The 20,874-nt window shown below is 34.3% G+C and overlaps 2 protein-coding genes across 3 annotated transcripts; both read left to right on the top strand.

Moving 5' to 3' along the window:
* Positions 1–355: 355 nt before the first annotated feature.
* On the top strand, positions 356–4,341 carry LOC116011458 (HIPL1 protein-like). Its single transcript, XM_031251023.1, has 7 exons — positions 356–590; positions 707–864; positions 1,487–2,284; positions 2,369–2,585; positions 3,141–3,319; positions 3,483–3,724; positions 3,808–4,341. Exons 1-7 carry the CDS (start codon positions 506–508, stop codon positions 4,202–4,204), a joined length of 2,076 nt encoding a protein of 691 aa, XP_031106883.1. The 5' UTR covers positions 356–505; the 3' UTR covers positions 4,205–4,341.
* Positions 4,342–11,718: 7,377 nt separating this feature from the next.
* LOC116010358 (DDT domain-containing protein DDR4-like) lies at positions 11,719–20,249 on the top strand. 2 transcript variants are annotated; one of them, XR_004096910.1, is made up of 14 exons: positions 11,719–12,742; positions 12,823–12,933; positions 14,216–14,302; positions 14,387–14,424; positions 14,524–14,605; positions 15,979–16,085; positions 16,240–16,396; positions 17,305–17,397; positions 17,486–17,609; positions 17,692–17,734; positions 17,878–18,063; positions 18,143–19,223; positions 19,640–19,728; positions 19,992–20,249. XR_004096910.1 is itself a non-coding variant. In XM_031249730.1 (12 exons), the coding sequence occupies exons 1-12, from the start codon at positions 12,188–12,190 to the stop codon at positions 19,107–19,109; spliced, it is 2,550 nt and encodes an 849-aa protein (XP_031105590.1). In that variant the 5' UTR covers positions 11,719–12,187; the 3' UTR covers positions 19,110–19,437. The 2 variants fall into 2 exon arrangements, 1 of the variants encoding a protein (XP_031105590.1); XM_031249730.1 differs by lacking the exons at positions 19,640–19,728; positions 19,992–20,249 and having other exon boundaries at positions 18,143–19,437.
* Positions 20,250–20,874: the final 625 nt, after the last annotated feature.

The raw sequence follows: 20,874 nt of genomic DNA on the forward strand, positions 1-20,874 counted from the left end.
ATTCATTAATTAAAGATCAAACCCGTCTCAAGAATTAAGACTCGTGAAACCTTATACAAGTGTTACTTTTTTCTAAAAGATTGAATCTCAACTCTAAGGGGACAATGTAAAGACATACCAAATGTCAATGTGTAAGGGATCTGTTCACTTTGAACATAATCTCTACACTGATGTAGCTGAGTTTTAAACCTTAGTCTCTTTTTCAAATACTGCCTATTGAATCAGTGAGTTAAATCTGTATTGAAAGAACTTATTACGGAGTATATCATACATGATACAACTGATACTCTGATAGGCTGATAATGACAGAAAAAAATAAAGGGGAAAAAACAAAGAAGAAGAAGAAGAAAGAAAAAAGTCCTTATTGGGAAGTGTTTGAGTTCACGTAGAGATTGGGGAGATGGTAGGACCAAGAAGAAAGTTGTTTGCAAGGTGTTTGACAATATGCGAAACAGAAGGAAGAATATGATCTGCATATAATCTTTTCTTTCATAGTTGAGCAGTTATGAGAGGTATTCTCTTCATACTTCTTCTGAACTCACTGCAGCTTCTTCGCCCTGCTGCTCCATTTCCTTTATGCACAAATTCAAGTGAGTGTTCCACTGTTTTATTAAAATTTTGTGAACTTCACACTGAGGAATGATAGATGTTGTGTTTGCATCTTTCATCTCCCTGCATTATAATCTCAATGTTTGATGTGTTGTAGGGCCTCCATTTGCCCAAAACTCCCCTCTGGAGTTCTGCACTTATAGTGGACCTTCATGCTGCACCTCTGCTGATGACTCGCGCCTCCACAAGCAGTTTCAGGCAATGAACATCTCAGATTCTGTCTGTGCTGCTATTTTTAAATCTATTCTATGCGCGGTATGAATCGAGTTTCTAAACTATATGCATTTGTTGATGCCTGTTGAAAGTCTGGTATCATGGCCTGAATTTTAGTCATTGCCCAAAACACACTGATTAATTGTGTCCAATTATTTAGAGCAGAACTTTTCTTAGCTTAGTCAACTCTACCAATGAGAAATGTAGAGTTAACCAACACTTAGCTTAGTCAATTCTTCTTAGTTAACTATAGAAGAATTCGGAAAGTAGGAAAAATCAATTCACATGTTCTCTTCTGGCAACGAAATCTTGTTATTAATGCAAATGGATTGGGTTTTGGCATTTGTTTTACTGGCGCTCCTGCTCGTCCATGTCTCCTTTCTTTGTTTTTGTTTTGTGGTTTCTATTCTCACTGTCACATATTGCGAACGCATCATTAGCATATACGAACAAAGCAAGAAACTTGAAAATAGAACATATAACTCGTCAAAGTGAAGAAAAATATACTTTAGTTATTCTTTTTTGCAGTCTGCTTGTTAATATTGAATGAACAATTCATTAATATCAAACTTGATTTAACACAGCTTAGTTGTATTGAATGAATATATGCAGTTTATATGGAAATTGGTTCTGCGTGTACTGATCTATCTTCTACCTTTTTTAGGAATGCAACAAATTTTCGGCAGAGCTTTACAAAATTAGTTCTTTTCCTCGACAAGTTCCTATTCTCTGCAATTCCTCATCTTCAGGAACCTCAAATAAAACTAGCCAAGATGCAAGCAACTTTTGTTCAGAAGTATGGAATTCATGCCAAAATGTTTCTGTAATGAACTCACCATTTGCTGCTTCCTTAAAGGGTCGAAATCCATCACCTCTAGTATCTAATTTTACAAAACTAAGAGATTTCTGGAAGTCAGAAACCGATTTCTGCCATGCGTTTGGAGGAGCCTCTGTTGATGAATCACTATGCTTTGACGGTGGATCAATCATTCTAAATAGCACTGAGCCTCCAAGTCCTCCAAGTGGGCTGTGCCTTGAGAGAATAGCAAATGGGTCTTACCTTGATATGGCTGCTCACCCCGATGGCTCGAATCGTGCCTTTTTTGCTAGCCAGCAAGGAAAAATTTGGTTAGCTACCATTCCCAAAGTTGATTCAGGAGGCTTATTAGAGCTTGATGAAGCGAGTCCTTTTCTGGATATAAGTGACCAAGTTTACTTCAATTCTGAATTAGGAATGATGGGCATTGCGTTTCATCCCAAATTCTCCCAAAATGGACGGCTCTTTGTTTCATTCAACTGTGATAAGCAACAGTCGCCTGGATGTGGAGGAAGATGCGCTTGTAACTCAGACGTAAACTGTGACCCTTCAAAACTTCCTCCAGATAGCGGTGCCCAACCATGCCAGTACCAAGCTGTAATAGCTGAATTTACAGTTAATGGGACATCATCGCAACCTTCACAGGTGTTCATCGTCACTTTAGATAGTAGTTTTTGCTCCCTCCCAATTTCTGTGTGTGATCTTAAATGCCTTTTCATTTTCTTTCAGGCAAAAATTGCTAATGCCAAAGAAGTGAGAAGGATATTTACAATGGGCCTTCCATTTTTGTCTCATCATGGAGGCCAGATTCTTTTTGGACCTACAGATGGATATTTGTACTTCAGTATGGGGGATGGTGGAGGTTTGGGGGATCCATACAACTTTGCCCAAAACAAAAATACACTGCTGGGAAAGATTATCAGGCTTGATATTGATACTATACCAAGTAAGTTGTCATTCAATTTATCTTTTCCAAATTCATTACTCCATCGGTCCATCCATGATGATCTAATCCAAATTTATTATTATCTTCATGATCTCTCTACTCACCAGGACACCATCATCTCAAACATTATACACATTAAATATAAGAATACAGAGTTCTGCTCTCTAGTTGATTATCCAGATAAATAACTACCGGGCACTTGATCTTTACCTGAAAACCAAAAAAAAAAAAAAAAAAAGAAAAAAAAAAGCATGGATTGCTCCAAAGTGCTTTGTTATTTTTTACATTTATATAGGTATCAAGATGATGTGGATGTTTGTTTAATGATATACTAGCCCGCCAGGCTGAACTTTGTACAATGAACAAGTGTACGTACTGCCAAAATATCAGGGGTTTCTGGATTGACTTGCAGCCTCCTAACCTTTTCATAATTTCTTCGCTTGAACAATCAAACAAAAAGAAAATGAGGGCAAATTTTTTTACTTCTGTTCCAATTTACTGTAAATTAAACTACTGATAGGTTTAAACATAAATTCAAATCTGTCCTTTTTCCAGGTGCAACAGAAGTCATGAAACTTGGTCTATGGGGAAATTATTCTATCCCCAAGGATAATCCTTATGCTGAAGACAAAGAACTGCAGCCAGAAATATGGGCCCTAGGACTACGAAATCCTTGGCGGTGTAGTTTTGATTCATCAAGGCCATCCTACTTCATGTGTGCAGATGTTGGGCAGGTATTTTACCAAACTTTCAGACACATAATCTTGAACTCCAAAAAAAATATCGTATTGTTGCATTACTTAAGTTCTTTCAAGTTTTTACTGAAGCATAGCTTTTTCTCCCTGGCCCGGTATCATTTGATTAATTTGAACTCTTACCCTTATGGTCATCCTGTAGGATCGATATGAAGAGGTAAATATCATCACGAAGGGTGGGAATTATGGGTGGCGTGTTTACGAGGGCCAGTATCCATACACTCCTCCAAAGTCACCTGGAGGAAATACATCTGCCAACTCTATAAATCCACTGTTTCCAGTAATGGGATACAATCACTCTGAAGTACATAACAATGAAGGTTCTGCATCAATCACTGGTGGATACTTCTATCGTTCCACAACCGATCCTTGCATGTATGGAAGGTAAGTATATCAAAATCAATCCGTTACAGATTACCAATAGAACATATTCTGTGAAAGCATAATCATGTGAATAAATTTGGCAGGTATCTGTATGCAGATCTTTACGCAGGTGGTATATGGGCAGGCACTGAAAATCCCCGGGGCAGTGGAGTCTTCAACACCAGCGAGATCCCTTTTTCCTGTTCTCGCGATTCTCCAATCAACTGTACCTTAGTTCCGGGAAGCTCAGTTCCTGCTCTGGGCTACATTTTCTCGTTTGGAGAAGATAACAACAAGGACATGTACATATTAGCAAGTAGCGGCGTTTACAGAGTCGTTCCTCCTAGTCGATGCAAGTATATCTGCTCCAAGGAAAACGGTACTTCCACCATTGTTTCACCTTCTCCTCCTTCCTCTCCCTCAGGAGTAACCCTCTCTGCAGTCCTTTATAACAACCTGGTACTGCTGCTACTAACTCTCTACTTTCTGTTAGTCTGTTGATCTGCTTTGAATTTTGTTCTCTTCTCTTTAAACTATTCTGCCCCTGCACCCTCAAAGACCTCAGCTTTAGATTCAATTCTTGTTCTTTCAAATGTAAACAAACAAATAGATAAATCTATGAATTGCATTTTTGGCTATTTTGTTGTCCATTTTTGTAAATATAATATTTATCTTCTGTGCTGATATTACATTATTATGCTTTGGCCTTTTGCCTTAATGTTTGTAGAAGATGAAAACTTAAAAATGATAAATGAGTTGATAATTTATTATTATTATTATTGGACCTCATTTTAAAATTAAATGTTGACTTACTTATTTTAATTAGACTAATATTTTATTTGCTTGGGCTAATTAAAATTATCAAATAATATTTGATTAGTTTGATTTCTTAATTAAAGTAATTTATTTTATATTAACTGGTCCAAACAATTATTGAGTTAATTAAGTTCAAATTTAAATTGCCCGACCATCAATTATCCAAACAATTATTGACTATTGAGTTAATTAAGCCTCGGAATGAGTGATTAAGTGAAGCATAATTCAACAAATTATACTACAATTGTTATATCGTGGAACATGGTCCAAAAACAACACCGTTTCTTTAAGTAAATAAACGGTTGTCGTCACATGTTAATTGAGTTCCGTAAATGAAATTACAGTTTATCTCAAAAGATATTGCTTCACATTTATTTTTATATTATCAAATGAAATTGTAGTTATATCAAAATGAAATTGTAATTGTGTTGAAAGAAAACTGTAATGTATATAAAATGAAATTGAATAACAGTTTCACATATTTGAATGTATATTGTCCAATGAAACTGTAGTTATATTGAAATGATACTTTAGTTGTGTTGAAAGGAAGCTACCGTGTATATAAAATGAAACTGAATACCAGTTTCACATATTTGAGTGTATAATGTCGAATGAAACTGTAGATATATCGAAAATAAATTGTAATTGTATTGAAAGAAAATCACAGTGTATATAAAATGAAACTGAATAATAATTTCACATATTTGAGTGTATAATGTCGAATGAAACTGTAGTTATATCGAAAAGAAATTGTAGTTGTTTTTAAAGAAAATTGCAGTGTATGTAAAATGAAACTGAATATGTTACACTAATATAGAACTACTTAACTCCTAACGGCATGGACGAATGTCAGTTTCTTTTCATGAAAAGAAACGGCACCGTTTTGGACCATGGTCCACAGTATAATTCGTGATTATACTATGGACCATTGTCGATAGTGTAATGTGAACTATTAATAAATATTCATTTTTAATATACTGAAAGTTCATTATTAATGTACTAAAGGTTTATTTATAGATTTATAGTTTACCAAATAATAAACATTCAGTATACTATAAATGAACTTTTAAAAATGAACAATAAATATACTAAAAATTAACTTTATATCAGTGATCCATTGTCACTCTTGGTTGGAATTGTGAATTTTTAGAATATAAATTGTGTTTCTAAGTAAAAAGTTGTGAATGTTAACATTATGTGTTCGTAATATTACAAATTATGAAATTTTAAAAGGTAAATTGTGAACATTTAGTATGTAATTTTGAACATTCACATTGTGTTTGTAGTATACAAATTGTGAATTTTTAAAAGGTAAATTGTGAACATTCAAAATTCGGGTCCACCTTGCAAGGTGAACTCGAGTCCACATAATAATAATAAAAAAGGTAGAATGGTCAAATAGGCTCATTTACTACTCACGAGTGTTCAATTCTTACCTTGCACTAAAATAAGATATAATTTGACACATTAACTCCCAAAATTTCTTTCACTTAGCATTTTTCCAAGTTTTGCCTAGGCAACCTACTACAATATATGCTGACATGGAATTAAATCAAAATAAATTTGCTGATTTAGTAATTTGTCACCTTCATTGTTGACTTTTAAACCCAATCAAACTCAAATTGTCTCCGATCAAAGCCAATCATCCATTGTTGACAAATTTTGTTTTGTTTTGTTTTTTTTTTTGTTTTGTTTTTTGTTTTTTGTTTTGTTTTTGGCCACAAACGACAGTACGACACCATAGATCTTCTAGGTTATTAGTTGCTCAAGAACACAAAGAAAATAAAGACCCAATCATCAACTTTGTTGTTGGTTAATCCATTTGTTCATACGCCGCAACAGTTTGACAGAAGCGAAGGTGGATGATACGTATGCGGTACTTACTCGCGTGATGTCGCTTTCAACCCTGCCGATGATGATTTATTTGGAAAATGTGGTTTATGGGGAGGAGATTAATTATGGTTCGTTGCCTAGTTTCACTTTGTTGGTATGAAGGATTCGAAGGGTTCGTTGGAGATCAATGGAATTCGATTGTAGATGGTGGATTTAAACAGAAGAAAGACTATTGTTCATGTTATGGACGGTGTGTTAATGGATGTCAAGTTTGAGCAGTCTGTTCGCCCAGATTTTAGTGATAAAGATTGATTTTTGTGTATATTCCTAATTGATCTTGAGTTTTTCATTAAATTAGATTATCATATAATCTACATATATACATCAATATATTAATCTAAACTTCAACTACCCTATTTCAAACTTCAAAAGTGATGATGTTTTATAATTTCCCAATGAAGTGGTACAATCCCCAAATCTTAAGCTTGACCTTTGTTTCGATCAAATAGAAAAACAAAAACAAAAAGAATATAATGAGGGCGAAAGCTGCGATGATGTTGATAATTCCCCACGGAAGTGGTACAATCCCTAAATTATCTCAAGCTTGACCTTTGTTCTGATCAAATTTAAAAAAAAAAAAAACAAAACAAAACAAAAAAACAAAAAGAATACAATGAGGGTGAAATATGCGATGGTGGATATGGCGACGGTTGGGTTGGGTCTACAGTAGTGAGATTCATCATCGTTTAGAAACGAATTAATTGTCATATAGGTACGAACCTCGATAGTGGGGGCTTAGAAATACTTAATGAAAGAAATTAAGAATCTAAGCCTCCACTATCGAAGTTCATACCTATGACCACTTATTTAAAATGAGTTATTTCCAGTAATGGTCCTCCGACTATGTTGATTTTTCAAAATTAGTCCCCGACTTTTAATTTGGACAATTTAGGTCCCTTGACTTTCAAATTCTTTCCAATGTTGGTCCTTTCGTGAAATTTTGGTTAAATTGAGGTCAAATGAATGGGTAAAATTGTCCGTTCACTTGTATACTCGTATTTCTTCTGTCCTATACGCGATATATATATGAATATAATATCAGTCGAAGAGACATCGAATGAAATTATATGGCTTCGGTTGAGACTTCGACTGAGATTATATTCACATATACAGCGTATAGGATATGAGAAATACGAGTAATAATACACTAAACATGTGAACGGACAAGTTTACCCCTTCATTTGACCTCAATTTAACCAAAATTTCACGAAAGGACCAACATTGGAAAGAATTTGAAAGTCAAGGGACCTAAATTGTCCAAATTAAAAGTCGGGGACTAATTTTAGAAAATCAACATAGTCGGAGGACCATTGTTGGAATTAACTCTATTTAAAATGGTACCATCACACTACATGGTAGTTACACAAAATTATTAAGTTAATTAAGTCTAAACAATTAATTTGTTTCTAAACGAACTTTCAAATAGTCAAGCTATATAGAAGAGTATAGCTTAAAATATAGTAAATATTTAAACAGTTTATTCACCCTTTCTGGTCCCACACCAAAATTAGCTCTCCCCAAGATCAATACCACACCAAAATTAGCTCTCCCCAAGATCAATACAAACACTTTTTAAAAGATGAGAAGATTGATAGATGTGAATGACCAACTTCTTAAGATATTCATTGAAGTTGCTAAGAAGCTAAGCTAATAGATGTTCTTGAATCATCAAGAAGCAATGGAAGGTTATATTTGATGAGTTGCTAAAGCTCAACATTATTAACTTGGTGAAGGTGAGTTGATCACATGAGACATCAAAAGGAAGTGATTCAAATTATTGCAACTACTATCAACTTAGAGATTCACTTAAAAAATGTTGTATATTAAGATAAAATTATGAAATTGTCTTTAAATGATAGAAAAAATCGAGTTTATAAATGCTACAAGAAGTTAAAATTAGGTTTATATTTTTACTCCCGCATTCATAGAACATGATGCAAACAAAAAATTGAGGTATGGTGAAAGAATCCACACATAAATTATTATTTTGAGAATAAATGATTAATTCATTAAATCACACACCCTATTGCCGAGATATGGCAACTTTTTTTTTTTTAAAGTAAAAAGTCATAAGAAGTCTAACTTAATTCACAAATGAAACTCAATTATTGTAGGGAAAAAAATGGAAAAACATTAAAAATGATAATGAAATTTCTTTTCTTTTCAATTGTAAAGAATGTCTACAAGAAAAGAAGGAGGGTAACCTGACTCAAAAAAGGCCTACTGTGCAACAGAATAAGCGGCACAATTTGCAGATCGCTTTACAAAATAGAAAACATCATCATTAATCTCGGATGCTATTTCTCTAATATCATAAGTCAATTGTTATTAATAATTGACAATGGTTTATGTTCATTGTCTATTTGGTTGTAATTTTCCATAGTAGTTTTATCATTATCCATATGTCTACTTATAATCACACATTTCAAGTACAAATGCATTCATCACTATAGAAAACCAAAATACAAATACATACATGTGAAATATTATTGAATACAAAACAAGTTAATCCTAACTCAATGTTTGTATAACTATACATAAAAGCCTTGGATCAACCATGAGAGGTGGAAATTCATCACATATATAGGGAACAAAATAGAGTTGCAACACGTTGACTAATGTGGCTCTTATCAAGAAAATCCAATCGCTTGGTTAACTTGACTTGAAATTTTAGCTAAAGGGCCTCCGGAATGCGGCTTGATCTTCAATGATCTTCGTTGAATGGCTTCTGGTCTCAAATTGGCTTGATCTTCAGTCCACTTGATTTAGCTTTAACACTTGAATATTTGACCTTTAGCTTTAACACTTGAATATTTGACCTTCAATCAACTTTAGTTTGCTTGACCGTCAATCCACTTAACTTGATTTCTTGGATATTCTTTAGCTTGCTTGATTGCTTCAATCCAGAGCTTCTCCAAGTGTCTTCAATTCCTCAAGGGTGATTTTGGAATGAATGAAGGGCTCTATTTATAGGGGAGAATATGAGAGACTTTCGCTGGGCTTCAAACTCTTCAATATTATCCTTATATTATCAATTACGTAGTACTATTTAGGATAATATGAATATTTATCCAGAATGTATCTAGCCACCATTACGTCCAAGTTCATGATCTTATCACATATTCAAATTAAATAATCTACTATACTAATAAGAGCCAAAGAGAGTTAGGCCTAAAATGGGTAGAAAAATGACGGTTAAATTATTTAATCAAATGGATGGTTCAGATGAATTATTTAATCAAATAGATGGCTAAGATAATTCAGATTAATATTATTAATAGAGATTACCTAATTTAACCTTACTTTTATGATTATCCGTTAAGTTTTCCGTTAAATATTCTATTCTCCTTTAATATTCCGTTAACTTTTAACTTACCCATCAATTTCTATAAGAAAGGTCTTAGGTTCGAACCTCATCTCAATCAAATTTGACATAATTAAGTTTCTCACTCTATTTTACTCTTATTAAATTAAATAAATTAGTAGCTACAACAAAAAATGATACATATATATTTCTTTAATTTAGAATTATGTGTCTACAATAACTTTATTTGAAAAAGTTATTCATTGTCAAAAAATTAAATTAAATAAGAAAAATAATTTCATTAGTTATATTGTCTTTATTTTCTCTCATGTAAAGATTCTTTACATTCAAATTTATCAATTGATATTCATTACATTGTCCATTATCTTATTTTTACAATATCTTGTATTTAAATATCAAAGTTATAGTACTTATATATTTATTTACCAAGTATTTTATTAATACTATGAAAAAAAAATTTAAAATAATTTGAAGCTAATTATATTAACTACTTGGGGATTGGTTGACAAAGAGAGTACTCAAATAATAACCCAACAAATTGAAGCGGAATTACTCTATTTTACTCTTATTGAATTAAATAAATTAGTAGTTAACTAAAAAATGATACATATGTATTTCTTTAATACCATGAAAAAAATAAAAAAAAGAATAGTTTGAAACCAATCATATTAACTACTTGGGGGATTTGTTGACAATGAAAGTACTTAAATAACCCATTACCCAGCAAATTGAAACGAGAAACTACCTTTTAATATCATTGGAATACATAATATTTTAAATTTTCAATTTTTTATTAATTTATTTAATCTTTTTTCTTAAACTAGGGATTTCTTTATCGACAATAACTCATTCAACAATAATGGTTGAACCAAATGAACCCCAAATAGAACACCTAAAGAAAAGTCCATAGCTCCTATATCATAATCTCATTGCATGACGTTGTCATCTATGCTACCAACAATAACCTAATTGCAAATAACACACTACCAACAAAAAGGAAAGAACAAATAGTAAAGATAAGACAATGACAATGTTACTCAAAAGAAAATTAAGAACACTTAGAAAAATTCAAATTAAAAGTAGTATTTATTTAGACTATCATTTTTAGATCAAATATTTAGACTATCGATTTTACAAGGTTGCAAACATTTATTTTAGTAATAATTATAATGAATTTTCTATATTATCTTGGATTCATATACTTTGAGTTAGATATTTAAATAAAAAAATTCGACATTCAATTACCCATGTATAAACTTCTCCTATATAATATTGCATTGATATACTTTCAAATATTTATTTAAATATAAACATTGGACATTAACCCATTCGCGCAATGCGCGTATAAAACTAGTTAATCTAAATACATGAATATTTCATCACATACTTAAATTAAATAATTAATTTAAATATATAAATATTTCTTGTTGGGCCAAATATGGATCAACCCATCGTTATAATTTGAGTCCACTAGCCATCAAGTATAGTCAATTTGGACAATTGGACCAATCTAATTGGGCAATTTAATTCATCCGAATAAATCAATAATTAGCCCAATTACATCAAAATGAAATCCAAAACATATGAATTAACGCATTTGTCGGCTTCAAATTTTTAGTGTCTACGAGCCATTAAACACAATAGATGAATATGACGATATATGATCATTGCATGAGTTACTTGTGAGAATCTTGAGAGATGGTGAACTGGATGTGATTTGGTCCCTCCTTTATGTCGGGTTTAACTGAGATGTGGTACTTTCGATGAGTTTTCACTGATCATGTTGTCGGAAGGACTAAATTTATATTAAAAAAAAATCAAAGTGAAACACGACAATAAAAATTTCGAACTCAAATTGATGGAGATTCTAAAGTCATAAGACCAAAATTAAAAAAAAAAAAAAAACTTTTTTTGTTTGTAAAATTCATGGTGCACTGCATTAGCATACGATGACCACCACGCTCTCCCCATCCTCTGTTTCACTGGAAAGTGGAAACCCTCGACACTGCCAAATTGGTCCCTCTTCTCCTCTCCAAGGCATTCTCAATTCCCTATCAAACCCTCTAAAAATTTCACCACTGTTTACCTATTTTACCATCACCATCTCTCTCTCTCTCTTTGTGTCTCTATCTCTTCAAGAAAATCGAGTGTCTCTTTTGCCCCAAAACTCCAAAACACCAAGAACAGTGTAACACCCACTAGAAGCCTGAACTTTGTTTTTTTATTATTTATTTTTAAAAATTTATCAGAATTATAGTATCCATGTTTCGTATTATCGGATGATGTTGTCTTAATGTCTTTCTGCTGTTTTACCCTATTCATAAAATAAGTAGGAGTCTTAAACTATATGTTTTAATATATATATAGATTTTCGCGATAATTTCTGAAACCCTTTGCTGAAAAAGCTCTGTTTCTTGTTCTTGCAATAGAAAAGACTCATTCTTTTGTCAATGCGACCTCATGATCTCTCTGCTAAACCCTCCGTAGACAATCCCCTCTCTGATCTCGCTATGTCCGGTTCATCCCCGATCCAACAGAATCCCGGTGAAAGCAAGAACACTGCTAACAGTAACCACAGTAATAGCAACCTGAGTAAACGGAACAATGACTGTAGTAATAACAATTTTGTAGTTAGGAGAGAGCGGCCGGCGAGGGAGTGCACGAAACGTGCTGCGGCGAGGCTGCAGGCTCAGGCTGCTGCCGAGGCAGAGGCACAGGCTGCAGCGAGGCAGCGAAAGAAGAAGACTTCAGCTAGGAAGGAGAGGTTGGCTGCTAGGCTGCTCAGGGAGGAGGAGGAGGATGAGGAGGAGGAATATGAGGATGAGAAGATGAATGGGAATGAGGAGGAGGAGGGAGAGGAAGAGGAGGACGGGTTGTCCAAGTCGTCTAAGCAGCAGTGCAGTAAGATAGTTACTCCTTTGGTGGCAGAGCCGGAGGCATCACAGTTGCCACGGTGGAAGCTCCGGTCCATGTGGCAGTTAGCTTCCATACTGAATTTCTTGAATGTATGTCTCAAGCTGAGAAAGTTTGTGAAAGTTAAATTTGGTGGTTTGAAGCTAATGTGTTCTTGCTATTCTGGTTTTAGATTTTCAGGCCGTTGCTGAACATTAAAGTGGAGTTCTCAGTTGAGGAATTTGAAACAGCATTGATCATGCCAAATAGTACACTAGCTGATATACACATGCCACTATTGAAGGTTAGTGCATCTTTGTTGTTAAAAGGAAAAAAAGTTGGTTCTCTAAATTGAGGCTATCATAGTGTGCTTTTACTAACTTTGTACCAATGGTGATTTTAGTTTCTATACTTTTTAATTATATGCCAACTTTTTTAGGACTGTGGGCATCTCTTGTATGGTGACTATTGTATTTTCTCTAATGTATTGCATCCTTGCAACTCATGAGGAAGATAAAGAAGTTGTTCTTATTATTCTGTGTTTGTGGTGCCTTTTGTTATTTGGAGTGACAATATTTGTGAAGATTTCATTTTTCCCTTCTTCAAATGTCATTAATTAATGTTTACTACTTGCTGCGGTTGTGGTTTTGATGGTGGTCTTGCAGAAAGAGAACATGATGTTTATTGAATCTAGGAATTATGAAAAGTTAAAGCTTTTGTAAAACCCACTGAAGATAATATATGTCTTAACAGTACACTATACATGAATGTTATTGGTGGTGACTAAAACTGCAACTTCTATTTGTTACTTTCAACTATTATGCTTGTGGATTTTTATAAGTCTCTTTCAGGGGTGAAAAGATGAGTATAAATAGAAAAGCTACTTTATTTTCTGTTTTGTCTATGGTGCAACAAAGCAGTTGATAGATGGGGGGAATTCATGTATGATATGATATGTTTCATTCTATCATCAAGCCTTTTGACTGTTAGAGACTTTTGTTTGGACTCTTATCTCAAATAAGGAATTGAAATTTATGTAACCATTTGGCCATTATCCTAGTTTCTTTGAAGTATGTTGGTGGGTGTCAAATTTGGTAGATTTAAGAATTGTTCATTTGCTCTTATCAAACCTAGCAACAAACAAGGATAGAGGTAATTTTTGTAGAACTATTTGTGTGTGTGTGTAGACACATCTATAAGGCTTGGAGAAAACTAGAATACAATATTGAAAAAGATTTTAATAATTAGGCGTTGCTGTTGTGTTTATGTAATAACTGTTGTAATTATAGTTTGATTGCTCTGTGGTAATTGATAAGCAACTATTATTCAACTATGAAACTATTGAACTTAGTAGTTTGGTACCTTAATGTTTTAGGGATTTGATTTTAGGAGGTGACAGACATGTTACCATGTCAAAATGGATGCATGAGTTTTGTTACTAAGTTTCCATTTAAAGGCACAGCGATAGGTGGTAACTTTGAGTTTTGGCTATTTTTGGATACTGATATATAGACACTTCTGCTTTTGTGTGCATTGCTAAATTGCTATTGGCAATGCTTATTATTTTATTTATTTCACTTCCATAGGCAATCCCTCCTGTTACACGAGTGGCACTTGGATACAATACTTGGGTAACTGTTTTGTGCAGAAAATTAAGAGATTGGTGGCACTGGGTAAGTCACTTGCAGCTCTGAGAAGTGAAGTTGAGAAAAACTGTATCTGAAGTGCTAACCATTTATTCATTTTATGCATTGCAGGTTGCAGAGGGGGAATTACCTATTGTAGCATCACATGGGTGAGTGATCATGCATTGCAAATTCAAATTCAAACATATTTAGTTTTTATTATTTAACAAATTAAGTTTGGTTATTTGTGAATTTTGCTGAAATTTTAGGGCTGAAATTGATGCATACAGTGCACTTGATCCTGCTGTTCGTGTGGTTATTCTCAAAGCATTATGTGATATTCGTGTTGAGGTAGAGTTTAACATATACTCCGTATCTGGCTTTCAATTTCTTACTGCTCAAAGTTATTTGATATTTATATAAGGTTTTGTTATTGATTTATATAGAATTGATGATCTAAGATTCTTGTAGTATAGTGATTATTGGTTGTGTTAGATACTCATTGAAAAATGCAGATTTAGAGGGAAGATAAAAGGATACTGCGGGGATATGTTTTATCCATTTGGGTGGATACAATCTTGCAAACTAGGATTCATAGAAATCTTTTCCTATTTGGTTGGTTTTTTTTTTTTAATAATATTTATTTCTTTGTTCAAAACTCCAGATATGAAATCTTAGGATAAATTTATTCAGTGGAAAGGAAAAACAATTTTAAAAAAATCTGGCCTTACAGTTAATTGGAAGTGTATTGGGACATGGAATTCAGTGGAAAAGAAAAACAAATTTTAAAAAATCTGTTATGCGTGCATGAGGCTTTTTTTTTTTCTTCCCTGGAATGGGAAGTTTGAAAGAACAAAATCACAGTAAATCAATAACTGAAAGTTATTTGTAAGGGTAAATGTTTCTGTTGAAAAAAGGTAACGAACTGGTCGAATAAGGTCACCCTGGTTATCATGACTTACATTCCTAGCGGATTCATTGTTCCCAAGGTTTTTTATTCTGTTCTTGGGCCCTCTCCATTAGCGGATTATGCAATCCACACTATATTTGGAGTGTTGATTTAGATGGGCCTAAGTGCCTAACCCCACTTCTGCAAACATAGTTTTTACCTTCCTCCCATTTTCTGCTGATTTGCATACCAATGCAGTGGAAAATTTTCCTGATCTCCTTGAGTCTTGGCACAAAATCACCAGCACATCAACATTGTTGCCTTTCTCCTTCTGTTTTCACGCATAAAAATGGTGTTTTTGTTTCCATGTAGAGTAACTGTTTAAGATGTGGACACCCTTTAATGGTACGGAGTATCATTTTGTCAATTTGTTGCCAGCAAAGCTTTTAAGGTACTATGATGGTGTGCTTGTGTGCATCCTTGTATAGAAGGAGATGGAGTTGAGTCCTTTATAGTCTTTCTTTTTAAACCAGCGAACTACCTACTGTATTAGTGAGTGACACAGGGCACCTGGGCATCCTCTTGTAATAATTTTATAAAACTGAATATCACAGTGAGGAGGGGGGACATAGGGCCTAACCTCCTTACTCAAGATGGGTGCTATGTATGTGGTTGAGGATTCCGAGCTGGAACTTTAGCAAATTGATAAAACGTTGTGTATCAGCCCGAATAGTTCTGCAACCTTGACTGCATTCCCCCTTTTATCCTAATTTACTGTTATTAGTACTAGTAATGATCTGAAATTCCAACAATATCGTTTTGCCCTGTTTTGCAGCAAGAGGATATTCGTAACTATATTGATAACTCATTAAAACAAGGCGTTCAACTTTCTGCGTTTCGCAAAGAACGAATTGGAGGTGATTCACATGGAATCTCTTATTGGTTAGTATTTTGCTCGCTTAACTTTATATGTTCGTTGCAATAGAATATGCCTCGGAAAATTTTCTTGTTGCATTGGAGGACATCTATTCTTGTTTTAAATGTCATATGTTACCTAGATGTGAAAGCTTTTCAGCTACATCCTGTTGTAATTTAGGTATGAAGATGATCCCATCATTGGTCATCGATTATACCGTGAGATCAGAAAAGTTGAGGTGAAGAAAGGAAAGGGGAAAAATGTGCAGCCTATTCCTAACTCATGTTACCAGTGGGAAACTGCTGCTACTAATTTGGATGAATTCCAGGATGTCTCTGTAAGTTTCTCTGTATTTATCATTGCCATTTAAAGAAAATATGAATGTTGAATGCCTGTTTTCTATATTTATCATGAACTAGAATGCAGAATTGAAAATGGAAAGCTCCTTGTCACCTAAGATATTTCATATTCCATTAACTTATAAACAAAGAAAAGATATTCCTCATGCTATTTGGATGTAAGCACAAATCTTTATTGGGAATGGCACTACCTTTCATATCTGGATTTATCTTGAACAATTTTTATTTCAAACAGAAAGGTTTTCTACTGGCAGAGTAACTAAATAGAGCCACAATATAGGTCTTTGTTTCTTCAGTTTGAACGATTTTTTTCTTCGTCTGCAATAAAATATGATTGATTTTCCATTTTATTGTCTCTCCAAACTGTAGATTGATGCTAATTATATAGTATATGGATGCCAACAATATTACTCCATAGCATTTACAGCTGACAAACAGAATAGAAAGGATGCTTAATGTTAGGGTTGAATGAGAAAAAGAGAGTCAATTGGAGCAATTATGAGCTCTTACTTAGGGTGCATTTAATGGAGAAATTTTCCAATTTTCTAGATAAATAGAAAACTAGAGAACAGAAAACATGTTTACTTGTACAGTTTTCCATTTTAGAAAATACAAAAAAGAGTTTTCCAACATAACAAAGAAATTTGGGTAAGTCTACCCTTTGTTTTGCCATCATTTACTGTGTGCAAATCCTTGACACCATAAGCCATAGCTTATAAATATCAGTCTTCATAGTTCCATTACTGGGTTATATCTATATTATGTTTATGTATAAGTTGCTGATCAGTCCACTTCCCTTCTGAGCTTTTACGCTTTTCACTTTTCTCCCGTTTCCCTTTTCCAATGATTCCTGTCTCATTGCTCAGTAGGTTACCTTTTTCTACAGGAGAAGCTATTTACAAGTAACAATAGAACAGAGGTTTCTGTTGGGAAAAAGTTGAAAAATAACATGCTTCATGAGATTGAGAAGGTCCACAAGGTAGGGTTCAATTTCTTGCCTCAATACTACCAGTTCTGTGTTACTTCTATTTGGTATTTTTCTGTACTATAATTATCTCTTTTTGCAGAGAAAAGAGAAATTGTTGAAGAAACAGCACAGACAAGCTTTGTTGCTTGACAGTATGATGAATATTGATGGCTTTACTGCTGGACGTTCCCTTCGTGGTAGAAAGCCCGTGACCTATAGTTTTGGTACGTGGAATGCAGTAGAGATTTCTCATGTGTCGTTTATTAGTAGCACCCGACGTTTAATTGTGTGCCGCTTGTCTTGCAGATGATTATGATCGATCAATTAATGAGGCTATCAAAGTAACCACGTATTGATCTTATGACCTTAAAATTCTCTACTTGTGCTCGTTTTAGGTCCCCCAAGTTACTCCTTCCCCGTACCTTTTATCCCCCTTGTTTTAAATCTCACGTTTTGTGCTGACAGATTTGTTGTTTTTTTCTTTATCCTCAGAAAGAAACAGCCATCCCCAGAACACGCTGGCAGAAGAGATGCTTCTGTGAAACGTGAAGCTCCTGCAAATGGTATATCGAGAGGTCCTCAATTTCCACACGTGTCCTTCAAACTACGCTCTCCTAAGTCACCCGAGTATGATGAATATGATGATGACTATGACAAAGCTGAACCATTGGATCGCGGGTACTGCATGCTTTCCTATATTGATATCTGTTTTTCTTTTCACTAATAAACAAAGACTAACTAGTCTTGCTGTGTGTAGCAACCGACAAAGGCAGAGACCCCAACGGTATTCTGAAAAAGAGTTTGTTGAAGCTGTATCTGATAATGAGGCGGAATTCAACAGTGACGATGATATAGTTGGTGAAGTTGTGTACGATGATGAATATTTAAGGAGACGAAAACAGCGGCGTATGGCTTCAAGTAGCTCGGAAGGCGATGAAGAGTACAAATGGGATGAAGAAACTCCTGAAGAAGAAGAAGAAGAGGAGGATGATGATGATGGAGATGACTCCTTTAGTGCCAGCGAGGACAGCGGGGAGCACCGAAGACTAAAAAGATTACGGGTGGGCCGCACTCGAAGAGAAAGTAAACTGAGGTCTGCCGGTGAGTTTCAATCAGGTTTGAGGCGTAGTAGAAGGGCAACTAGAAACTCTATCGATTATAAACAGTATGAGCTGTCAGAATCGGAGACAGAGCCAATGAAACCTGAGAAGTCGAACTCTTCAGATGATTATGATTATAATAATGAATTTTCAACCGGAAGTACCGAGTCTGTGGAAAACAGTGATAATCAGGACGGGAAAGCCAATCAATCTGTTAATGTGGCAACCGGGACTACATCAGAGCAAGCAAATGCGCCCGATTATAGACAGTATGAGCTGTCAGAATCAGAGATGGAGCCAGTGAAACCTGATAAGTCGAACTCTTCAGATGAGTACTATAACGGTCTTGATTATAATAATGCTGAATTTTCAACCAGAAGTACTGAGTCCGAGGAAAACAATGATAATCAGGACGGGAAAGCCAATCAATCTGTCAATATGGCGACTGGGACTACATTAGAGCAAGCAAATGCACCCGAAATATCAAATAGCACAGATCAAGAGGAAGTTGAAGGTGGAGGAAGAAAGAGGCGCTTTCTTGATCTCAATGAGCTTGCCCCAGGCTCTGGTTTCGATGACGGTCCAAGTTCAGAAATTAAAGACAATAGTGCAGATGGCTTCTAAAGTTTCCCCATCGTGGAAAACATTCTACGGTATTCAACTTATAAAATTTTCAGGAGTCCACTCAATGGCAGTTGATAAGTAAATCTCTCTTGGCGACTTTTAGTCAGCTGCTTGGTATACTGTTTACTCTCGTTTCGTGCTTGTAGCAATGCAACATAGAATTTTAGATTATAGTAATGTGCTTTTAGTGCATCTACATTCAACCAATGGAATGTGGGTGGGAAATTCGTACTCTTATCAAGTTGGTGTACAATAGCCTTTCAACTAATACTGTAACAAAAATATATAGCTTTTTTTAGATTCTCAAAAGTCCTATTTCTTTTGCCTCCCTATGGTATAATAGCTTTTGTTTGGCTTTTTGGATGAGGTTGACAAAATGGAAACCATTTACATTGCATTTCTAGGTTATTATACTAGACTAGATTGTTTTGGTATCTCTCAGTTGTGTTTCATATGATTGACTCCTGTGCAACATATTACATCGATTGTAGACTCGTTTTCTTTCTAACTCTTTATGTTTTTGGTATCAGCATTTCATTACCAGATTCAGCAGCTGACGGGCGGGTGCATTTCTGATTCCTTTCGAGATTTGGACGAAGTTTCTTCGCAACCGGAACAGGTGTGATCCTTGTCTCCCTCATTGATGATATGAGTATTGAAGTGCTTTAAATCTGTCACTTTTTTGGCTCTGTTTGGCATACCTAGTTTATAAGCTAGTAGTTTAAAGCTGAAAGTTTAAAAGGTAGTAGTTACTGGCTTATTTTGATTAGTGTTCAAAATAAGTTATTATTTTGAGCTCTCCATGCATGTTTTTTTTTACCAAACAGAGCTTATAGTTTATTTGTAGCTTAAAATAAGATATATATTCACTATTATATACAGGGCAGGCACTATTGGTTCAATGAAGTGAGGGAGAAAATGGTTTGAAAAGGGACAGAAATTCCCAAGGTAGCATGATTTTGATATGCTTTTCCAATCTTTATTCAAACATGATATTTGATTTGGCTTGATTTGATGACTACCCCGCACTCATAAAAATTACTTTCTTTGGGTAACCTCTGCCAAGATGACTAAAGATACAAATTTGTAATCACAAGGTCATAACTCAGGAGTTCGAATCCAAACTCTCTTAGTTTGACCCAGTCAGCTATGGACAACTTAGGTTAGTTTACTTCCTTAGTGATCTTTTGTCGGTTAGAGTCACAAGACTGGATTTACCCAGTGCACACTCTCGAGTAGTAGCTGTGAGTTTTTCTCGTCACAAATAAAAAAACTACTTTCTTTTCAAATCTTATAATTAAACTTCTATTAGCAATATTCTTGGGATCTTAGGAACATGAATTTGAAATTCTAAATAACATGTTTTACATTCCATCATTGTCTCTTTAAGGAGTATAATTTATATATTATACGAAAATGAGAACAAAACCATTTACTACACAAATTAATATTGATACCATTTATTAGCGAAATAGTCTATTTATATAGAAATGGCTGGACAAACTGTGCTTAAAATTTTTTTATTAGTATTTTTGTTATTATATAGATATAGATTAGTGGAAAAAGGAAGGGACTATTGACTATGCTCAGGTAGCCACTTATCCAGAAAGAACAGCTAGAAATTAAAAGGCCAAAAACTTTTGTTTCACCAAATTTGCGCAAATTATTCCGTGGGTTACAAATAAATGTTTATTTTTTATATACTGAAAATTCAGTTTTAATCTACTGAAAATTCATTTTTAGATAGTATAATAATGAACTTTCA

This window comes from Ipomoea triloba, chromosome 2, assembly GCF_003576645.1.
Source record: "Ipomoea triloba cultivar NCNSP0323 chromosome 2, ASM357664v1".
NCBI lineage: Eukaryota > Viridiplantae > Streptophyta > Magnoliopsida > Solanales > Convolvulaceae > Ipomoea > Ipomoea triloba.